Source organism: Argentina silus (genome assembly GCF_951799395.1).
Source record: "Argentina silus genome assembly, chromosome: 2".
NCBI lineage: Eukaryota > Metazoa > Chordata > Actinopteri > Argentiniformes > Argentinidae > Argentina > Argentina silus.
In genome coordinates, this window is record NC_139656.1 from 34,538,813 (window position 1) to 34,549,647 (window position 10,835).

Genomic DNA, 10,835 nt, shown 5'->3' on the forward strand with positions numbered 1-10,835 from the left:
TCTTCTCTCTCTCTTCTCTCTCCTTCCTCTCTCTCTCTCTCTTCTCTCTCTCTTCTCTCTCTTCTCTCTCCTCTCTCTCTCTTCTCTCTCCTCCTTCTCTCTCCTCCCTCTCTCTTCTCTCTCCTCCCTCTCTCTTCTCTCCTCTCTCTCTCTTCTCTCTTCTCTCTCTTCTCTCTTCCCTCTCCTCTCTCCTCTCTCTCTCTTCTCTCTCCTCTCTTCTCTCTCTTCTCTCTCTTCTCTCTTCTCTCTCTCTCCTCCCTCTCTCTCTCTCTTCTCTCTCTCTCTTCTCTTGCTTCCTGTGTTCAGCCCCTCAGATGAGTGACATGATGTTATCAGACCTCAGAGCCACCAGAGGCATTGCTCCCATCAGACACTGTGTTTACATATGTAGTTATAGAGGTTTCTCTGTGTTGATACATATGTAGTTATAGAGGTTTCTCTGTGTTGATATATATGTAGTTATAGAGGTTTCTCTGTGTTGATATATATGTAGTTATAGAGGTTTCTCTGTGTTGATATATATGTAGTTATAGAGGTTTCTCTGTGTTGATATATATGTAGTTATAGAGGTTTCTCTGTGTTGATACATATGTAGTTATAGAGGTTTCTCTGTGATTATGGACTATTTCATCATCATATTCTACTCTGTCACATGCAAGGAAAGAATGTACAACTTTGAAGAATATTTTACTGTATTATTCTACAAGATTCTATGACAAGAGTGGGATTTGTTAGCTTTAATGATTAAAATTGAAATTATTATAAATGTTCCATTGTTAGGAAATAAACAAAATTAAAATTGTAACAGAATACAGTGAAACAGAATGAATAATAAAACCATACAGTATGGATAAAACATGCATAGCACAACACACTAACATCAGGGCAGGCTGGTGGAACGTGTTGGATACCATTCCTCATTACAGCCTATGCATTACAATGAGCCCGTCCTCCGATTTCTGCCTCCACCAGCCTCCACTGACATACATTTGTTTTTATATTAAGTCTTTATAACAATAAGTGGAGCAATAACTGTCAATAAGCAACAATACAGTGAAATGCACGAGACCACTGAAATAACTTCATTTATATCAGAATAATTAAAAAGCAATAATCACAGGGCTATAATACAGTAAAAAACAGATGAGACCACTGATCACAGTGTTCAGGTTATTCACCACAAGGGGGCGTAAGTGCAACAGAGGCAGTCTTGTGGCGTGCAGGACACCCAGGTTCAATACCGGTGGCTCATATATGTTCAGGACAGGTTTGAGGCCCGGCAACAGTGGACAAGGCTACATTACTGTACACAATTCAGGGTTGGCATCAGTTGAATTTCAATTAAACCAAGTTGAACATTTTAATTGCAATTAAATTATTTCAAATCGTGCATGGAGGTTAAATTTACCAATAATCTGAGAAAGATAAGATTTTAAAATAATTCATTTTTCCATTTTTGAATGACAAATTAATATCAACTCCTGAAGTGACTGAACTGAAATGGAATTGAGCCCAACCCTGGCAGAGTTATGGACAGATTACAGATTCCCTCAATCCTTTTCCTGCTGTACATTGTGTACTATATCTTACAACTACAGAATCACAGACATTATAGTTGTTCAGGTGAAGTGGTTATGCAACGTCCTAGAGGTCGACTTCCTGTTCAATCACTCTGGTTTCCTGTCTGGCTGAGATGGCCCTGCCCCGCCCTGTGACATCATCGTACACCTGGCTTCTACCCTCCTGGAAGACGGTAAAAGACACAGTCAGACGAGAAGTTGAGACTGGGACCAGGCTAAAACACAGATCTGGGACCAGGCTAAAACACAGATCTGGGACCAGGCTAAAATACAGATCTGGGACCAGGCTAAAATACATACAGATCTGGGACCAGGCTAAAACACATACAGATCTGGGACCAGGCTAAAACACAGATCTGGGACCAGGCTAAAACACAGATCTGGGACCAGGTTAAAACACAGATCTGGGACCAGGCTAAAACACATGCAGATCTGGGACCAGGCTAAAACACATACAGATCTGGGACCAGGCTAAAACACATACAGATCTGGGACCAGGCTAAAACAGATACAGATCTGGGACCAGGTTAAAACACAGATCTGGGACCAGGCTAAAACACATACAGATCTGGGACCAGACTAAAACACATCCAGATCTGGGACCAGGCTAAAACACATACAGATCTGGGACCAGGCTAAAACACATACAGATCTGGGACCAGGCTAAAACACATACAGATCTGGGACCAGGCTAAAACACATACAGATCTGGGACCAGGCTAAAACACATACAGATCTGGGACCAGTCTAAAACACATACAGATCTGGGACCAGGCTAAAACACATACAGATCTGGGACCAGGCTAAAACACATACAGATCTGGGACCAGGCTAAAACACATACAGATCTGGGACCAGTCTAAAACACATACAGATCTGGGACCAGGCTAAAACACATACAGATCTGGGACCAGGCTAAAACACAGATCTGGGACCAGGCTAAAACACATACAGATCTGGGACCAGGCTAAAACACATACAGATCTGGGACCAGGCTAAAACACAGATCTGGGACCAGGCTAAATGAGCTCTTCTCACCTGTCTGTCTTCAACAGTCCCTCGTCTCTTCCTGTCAAAACAAAACAACAGACACTGAAGAAGAGAAGAAACACCAACTCATGTTTAACCCTCTGAGAGGTCTTACAGAAGCCTGATCCTGGTTCACATCAGACAACACACAGGAGCAATATTACAATTTAATGTTGGATTAATTGCTGAGTCCAGTCTCTTTGAAATGTTAGGTTACTTTAGGCTCTGTGTGTGTTAAAAAAATATCACTTTCAGCATCAGATAAAAGTGATCAAAGCACACACTGTCTCAGACTCTTACCACAGCCAGACCAGCACCAGAGGAAACATCAGCACCATGAAGGCCTTGACTCCCAGGCCAACACGGATGATGACGAGATCAACTGAATAAAGACAGACAGAGACATTGAACTGCTTCTCACCTGTATGAAATGTGCTGTACTGTAGACTGGGAATAACATTTATTATTATCATTATTATTATTGTTATTGTTGTTGTTGTTATTATTATTATTATTATTATTAAGGTTATTAATAATATAATTACAATGACCTGTGGTCAGTCCAAGCTGTATGTCCACAGCAGTAGAGTTTCTCGTCCCCACTGAGTTTCTGGCCTCACAGAAGTACTGTCCAGTGTGGGCGTGGCTTAGAGAGGTCAGCCTCAACACCTGTCCTAGCCCCGCCTCTGAGGTGTTGGCTCCTCCCCTCGTCCTGAACCAGGTGTATATCCCTACTGCAGGGTTGGCATGGCAACTGCAGGTCAGGGTGACATTGCTGCCCTCTGCCAGGGCACCAGAGGGACTGACCTCCACAGAGACCCTCGCTGGGACGTCTACAGGAAACAGGAAACAGATGACACGTCATAACAACCGTCACATTGTATAGGAAGACTAGTTAACCTCTTTGTCACCTGGAAATGTCTTGGTTGAGAAGTTTCAGAGCGTGGCTGAGCAACAAGATCACAAGAGGAAACTGCACCGTCATATTCTATCATACCTCCGTTAACAGTCAGCTACGGTCTCACAAACACACTGAGGATGAAAGACATTGAGATATCTAGAAGATAACGAACCTCTTGCTTCACCACCCAACGTTAGCACAACTACATATCTGCCCCACTAAACAAGCCTAGTGAACTCACACTGGACATCCAGAGTCAGGAGAGATGAGTTGAGGGATCCGTGTTTGTTCCGAGCCTCACAGACGTACTGGCCAGAGTGTTGAGGAGAGACGTCCTCCAGGACCAGCTGAGCCCCTGGTACCACAGGGTTGGTCCTGGTCCTGGTCCCGTTGACTCTGTACCAGGTGTAGCTCTCTACTGCAGGGTTAGCTCTACTGCTGCAGGTCAGAGTCACAGAGCTGCCTGCTACTACCGGACCAATAGGAAGGGCCGATACTGAGATATCCTCAGGAGGATCTGAGAAATAACAGAAATGATCCAATCACATCACAGAGACTTATTGCTTATAATAATAACTTATTGAACTGTTGCTTATAATAATGTTCTTTACACAGCCTCAACAAGATGTCCATTAAAGACCTCACTAACACCACAATGTGACTCCAGCTGGTTTTTCTTTTGAGAAACTGTTTCAGAGAGATCTGTCAACACGATACCAAGAGGAGACTGTGGTGTCCTAGTGATTGAGAGGTGTGATATGCAGTGATGGTGTAGGGTTAGACATCAGGGTTAGACAACCGTCAAACACCTTCATGCATCACAATGTGACAGCTGTCCTTCATAGTTACTGCTTATCCTGTTCATTAATGCTGAGGTTCAGTTAAAACGGTCAATAATACTCACACTGAACATCGAGGGTAGTTGTAGTAGATCTGCCTGTGCTGATGTCATTGGTGGCCTGGCAGTAGTACCGTCCACTGTGTCTGGGCTGAACGTTGGAGATGGTGTGACTCTGGCTCTGTGCCACAGTAGAGCCTCCTCCTTCCTTCTCCTTATACAGGCTGTATCTCCTCACAGGTGGGTTAGCATCACTGCTGCAGGTGAGAGTGACGGAGCTGCCCTGAACAACACCACCTGCTGGACTGACTGACAACCTGACGTTCTCTGGACCATCTGGAAGAGAGGGAGTCATGGTGCTGTTAGTGTAGTAAAGTTACTGTTACTGTAGTAAAGTGACTGTTACTGTAGTAAAGTGACTGTTACTGTAGTAAAGTGACTGTTACTGTTGATGTTGTTGTTATTTATTTTCTGTTTCTCTGAAACTGTTTTTCTCTTTATAAAATGAAGAGAGATGTTTCAATGCATTTCAGACTAATCCTGTTCAACTTCCCCTAACAGTTACCACAGTGCTAACACACTGCCTCTCCCAGGTAGAGACATGAAGAATACTGATCTGTTACCATGGACACTGACATTCACACCAATACGGACACATGTCTACAATTTATTAGATTAGATTAGATTAGATTAGATTCAACTTTATTGTCATTGTGCAGAGTACAAGTACAGAGACAACGAAATGCAGTTAGCGTCTAACCAGAAGTGCAAAATAGCAGAAAGTGCAATGAACAGTATTTACAGGTAGTGCAATATATGAGCAGTAGGTAGTGCAGTATAATATAAGTAGTGCAGTGTGAGCAGTATATGAGTAGCATTAGCATTATAGCAGAGTAAATAAGTTACAGTATGAACAGTGTAGCAGCATATGAACTGTATAGTAATGCAGTCTAGCAGTATATATGTATTAACAGTAACATGAGGTAGATAGCAGAATAAATATAAATATGGAATGCCGTATGAACAGTATAAACAGGTATGTACAGTATGTGCAGAGTATTAACAGTAGTATTAAGAAAAATATAAAGATATGTGCATTATGTGCATTATGAACAGTATGAACAGTATGAACAGATATGTACAGAAGAGCAGTGGTATTGAGTAAGAGCAGGGGAGGGGAGTGACAGTGCAATGTCCGGGGGGGGGGGGGGGTTGCAGGGGTTGTAGGGGTAGTAGGTTGTCAGGTAGGTGTAGTCAACTTCCTTTGAAAATTCAAACATGAATACATTCTTGACTAAACCTCAAGGTGCTCTGAACACACATACAGTATCTGCTGTTGACAAAGAAATGATCCAATCACATCACAGAGACATTAGAAGACATGTCTCAATGCATAATTTGCCTGAATAATATCAAATACTAATATTGTCACCACAATGTGACTCCAGATGTCCAACAGTCACAGTTATCTGGTTCATTCATGCTGAGGTTCAGTTAAAACTGTCAATAATACTCACACTGAACATTGAGGGTAGTTGTAGTAGATCTGCCTGTGCTGATGTCATTGGTGGCCTGGCAGTAGTACCGTCCACTGTGTCTGGGCTGAACGTTGGAGATGGTGTGACTCTGGCCCTGTGCCACAGTAGAGCCTCCTCCTTCCTTCTCCTTATACAGGATGTAGCTCCTCACAGGTGGGTTAGCATCACTGCTGCAGGTGAGAGTGACGGAGCTGCCCTGAACAACACCACCTGCTGGACTGACTGACAACCTGACGTTCTCTGGACCATCTGGAAGAGAGGGAGTCATGGTGCTGTTAGTGTAGTAAAGTGACTGTTACTGTAGTAAAGTTACTGTTACTGTCGTAAAGTGACTGTTACTTCAATAAAGTAGCTGTCACTGTTGTTGTTTTATTTTCTGTTTCTCTGAAACTATCTTTTTCTTTACAAAATGAAGAGAGATGTTTCAATGCATTTCAGACTAATCCTGTTCAACTTCCCCTAACAGTTACCACAGTGCTAACACACTGCCTCTCCCAGGTAGAGACATGAAGAATACTGATCTGTTACCATGGACACTGACATTCACACCAATACGGACACATGTCTACAACTTATCAACTTCCTTTTAAAATTCAAACATGAATACATTCTTGACTAAACCTCAAGGTGCTCTGAACACACATACAGTATCTGCTCTTGACAAAGAAATGATCCAATCACATCACAGAGACATTAGAAGACATGTCTCAATTCATAATTTGCCTGAATAATATCAAATACTAATATTGTCACCACAATGTGACTCCAGATGTCCAACAGTCACAGTTATCTGGTTCATTAATGCTGAGGTTCAGTTAAAACTGTCAATAATACTCACACTGAACATTGAGGGTAGTTGTAGTAGATGTGCCTGTGCTGATGTCATTGGTGGCCTGGCAGTAGTACCGTCCACTGTGTCTGGGCTGAACGTTGGAGATGGTGTGACTCTGGCCCTGTGCCACAGTAGAGCCTCCTCCTTCCTTCTCCTTATACAGGATGTAGCTCCTCACAGGTGGGTTAGCATCACTGCTGCAGGTGAGAGTGACGGAGCTGCCCTGAACAACACCACCTGCTGGACTGACTGACAACCTGACGTTCTCTGGACCATCTGGAAGAGAGGGAGTCATGGTACTGTTACTGTAGTAAAGTGTCTATTAGTGTAGTAAAGTTACCGTTACTGTAGTAAAGTTAATATTACTGTAGTAAAGTTACTGTTGCTGTAGTAAAGTTAATATTACTGTAGTAAAGTGTCTATTAGTGTATGTAAAGTTACTGTTACTGTTGTTGTCAGGGCAGACATGATACTCAAAGGAGTGTTTCACAGTTGGCAATACTGGATGGCTGAATCTGTTTTATGTCATTGTGAGGTGTAGGGAGCCAGGAGTGTGTGTGTGCGTGCGTGCGTGCGTGCGTGTGTGTGTTAGTTGTGCGTGTGTGTGTGTGTGTGTTAGGTGTGTGTGTGTGTGTGTGTGTGTGTGTGTGTGTGTGTGTGTGTGTGTGTGTGTGTGTGTGTGCGCTATACTCGCTATACCCTAACCCTAACCACACCTCTAAACACACTAGTTAGCTATGACAACCAGGTCACATCTCTAAACACACTAGTTAGCTATGACAACCAGGTCACATCTCTAAACACACTAGTTAGCTATGACAACCAGGTCACATCTCTAAACACACTAGTTAGCTATGACATGTTCCAGGGTCTCCAACTCCACACATTGGGTTACCAAGTCACCTGGTCAGAATGGCCAAACTCCAGGACTGAGCTGTCTTCCTTAATGTTAGTGATGCTAGTTAATAAACTCTATATTTGATATGCTGTCATACTTGTTCTCAGAACTGCTCTGCATTCCGCTAGCGTCATGAATAACGTCCAGTAAACAGAGTTATTTCCTATCCATCTCACACCATCTGTGAGAACCGGCCTCCTATGTAGTTTAACTTCCCCATCAGCCGAGCCACAGAGCTAGCATGTTGCTACGCCCTGATAGAGACACGGGGGAAGACAACTTATTATTACAACCTGACCTTCACACCAACGCTCACAGCAACCAAACCTTTTTCACAACAATTTGTCAACTTCCCCTGATAATCCCCCCTATACAGTAACCTTGGAACACAAACTCATGAGAGACCTTTTCTTCAACTCTGTGAGCAGAACGATGAAGAATGAGCCCTACACACTTCAGGAGCGACACATCGTTGCTGCAGGACCCAAACCTCTCAAATACTGATCAGCTACGTACAGTGATGTCATCATGTTAGAGAGATAACTTACACTGGACAGTTAGAGTCCCTGGTTCAGAGGATGTGTTCTCCTGGTCTGGAACAGCACATGTGTAGCTGCCAGCGTCCTGAACTCTGGCCTGGAACTCTGTGTTCGGTGCTGGTTGTCCATCCCTGGTCCAGACTACAGTAGGAGGGTCACTCAGTGTACAAGTGGGGGTGGAACAGCTTAGAGTCACCTTCTCTCCCTCTTTTACAGTGGAGGGGTTAACTCTGGCTGTCAGCCCTGGACAAGAGGAGAGAGAGAGAGAGAGAGAGACAGAAAGAGAGACAGAGAGAGAGAGAGAGAGAGAGAGAGAGAGAGAGAGAGAGAGAGAGAGAGAGAGAGAGAGAGAGAGAGACAGAGAGAGACAGAGAGACAGAGAGAGAGACAGAGAGAGAAACTCCAAATGTGTTTGACATCATTGATATTGATTACATTTGTCTATTTCATGATCATATCTGTTGTATTTCTTGTTTAACAGTCATGCCAATAAAGCATTTGAATTTAATTGATACAGACAGACAGGCAGACAGACAGACAGACAGGACAGACAGACAAACAGACAGACAGACAGACAGACAGACAGACAGACAGACAGACAGACAGACAGACAGACAGACAGACAGACACAGACAGGTATCAGTAAAACTGTTGATGTTTTCTATAAATGTTAATTCACATTTAGTGTTGAAACTACCTGTCAGAGACGTCAGAGACAGAAACACTGTGCTGCGCCATCCATTAGTTGTTCCATGAGTGTTTCTAGCCTCAAATCTGAAGTAGTAATAAGTCTGATGACTCTGTTGAAGGTTATTAATTCTCAGGCTACAGTCGTGTTCTTTGTTGCCGAGGTATTCTACATGGTCTTGGTATGGGAGCTCCTCCCAGGACCCCGCTCTGTACCTGATCCAGGTGGTCTTGGTGACAGTCCAACCTGAGGGGTAGTCATACCAGCACCTGAACTCCACTGATGACCCTCTCACGGCACATGGAGACAGGTTGGTAACAGTCACCCCCCAGGGACGTCCCCAAACACCTGAAAAGAGACAACATGAAGATGTGACATCATCACACTGATCAACACTACAGTACTGTACTATGGCTTACTATTACTTACCCAGTCCCATTACTTACCCAGGGCACTGTCCCATTACTTACCCAGGGCACTGTCCCATTACTTACACAGGGCACTGTCCCAATACTTACCCTGGGCACTGTCCCATTACTTACCCAGGGCACTGTCCCATTACTTACACAGGGCACTGTCCCAATACTTACCCTGGGCACTGTCCCATTACTTACACAGGGCACTGTCCCATTACTTACCCAAGGCACTGTCCCAATACTTACCCTGGGCACTGTCCCATTACTTACACAGGGCACTGTCCCATTACTTACACAGGGCACTGTCCCATTACTTACCAAAGGCACTGTCCCATTACTTACACAGGGCACTGTCCCATTACTTACACAGGGCACTGTCCCATTACTTGCACAGGGCACTGTCCCATTACTTACCCAGGGCACTGTCCCATTACTTACACAGGGCACTGTCCCATTACTTACCCAGGGCACTGTCCCAATACTTACCCAGGGCACTGTCCCATTACTTACACAGGGCACTGTCCCGTTACTTACCCAAGGCACTGTCCCATTACTTACACAGGGCACTGTCCCATTACTTACCCAAGGCACTGTCCCATTACTTACACAGGGCACTGTCCCATTACTTACCCAAGGCACTGTCCCATTACTTACGCTGGGCACTGTCCCATTACTTACACAGGGTACTGTCCCATTACTTACACAGGGCACTGTCCCATTACTTACACAGGGCACTGTCCCGTTACTTACACAGGGTACTGTCCCATTACTTACACAGGGCATTGTCCCATTACTTACACAGGGCACTGACCCATTACTTACACAGGGCACTGTCCCATTACTTACACAGGGTACTATCCCATTACTTACCCAAGGTACCCGTCCCATTACTTACACAGGGCACTGTCCCATTACTTACACAGGGCACTGTCCCATTACTTACCCAGGGCACTGTCCCATTACTTACACAGGGCACTGTAACTCTGATACAAAAGGAAACAGTGTTCTACTCACCCGTCAACGTGAGACTCATCACCAGAATCACACTGGTTGTTCTCAACAGCCACATGGTGCCAAACTGCAACACCTCCAATCACAACACCACCTGTCTCTTCTGGGGAGGGAATCACTCTGCTTCAGACAGGCAATAGCAAGGGCAACCATCAACCAACCATCACACAACCATCAACCAACCATCAACCAACCATCACACAACCATCACACAACCATCAACCAACCATCAACCAACCATCAACCAACCATCACACAACCATCACACAACCATCAACCAACCATCACACAACTATCAACCAACCATCACACAACCATCAATCAACCATCACACAACCATCAACCAACCATCACACGACCATCACACAACCATCACACAACCATCACACAACCATCACCCAACCAGCACACAACCATCAACCAACCATCACACAACCATCAACCAACCATCACACGACCATCACACAACCTTCACACAACCATCACACAACCATCACCCAACCAGCACACAACCATCAACCAACCATCACACAACCATCAACCAACCATCACCCAACCAGCACAC

General features: G+C 44.3%; 1 protein-coding gene across 1 annotated transcript; it reads right to left on the minus strand.

Annotated features, from left to right (window-relative positions):
• Positions 1-826: 826 nt before the first annotated feature.
• On the minus strand, positions 827-10,328 carry LOC310801361 (B-cell receptor CD22-like; the record flags this gene model as incomplete). Its single annotated transcript, XM_083665355.1, has 10 exons — positions 827-1,743; positions 2,619-2,649; positions 2,910-2,991; positions 3,161-3,442; positions 3,752-4,027; positions 5,866-6,135; positions 6,725-6,994; positions 8,165-8,398; positions 8,853-9,191; positions 10,274-10,328. 10 exons carry the CDS (start codon positions 10,326-10,328, stop codon positions 1,645-1,647), a joined length of 1,938 nt encoding a protein of 645 aa, XP_083521481.1. The 3' UTR covers positions 827-1,644.
• Between the last annotated feature and the right edge of the window lie 507 nt (positions 10,329-10,835).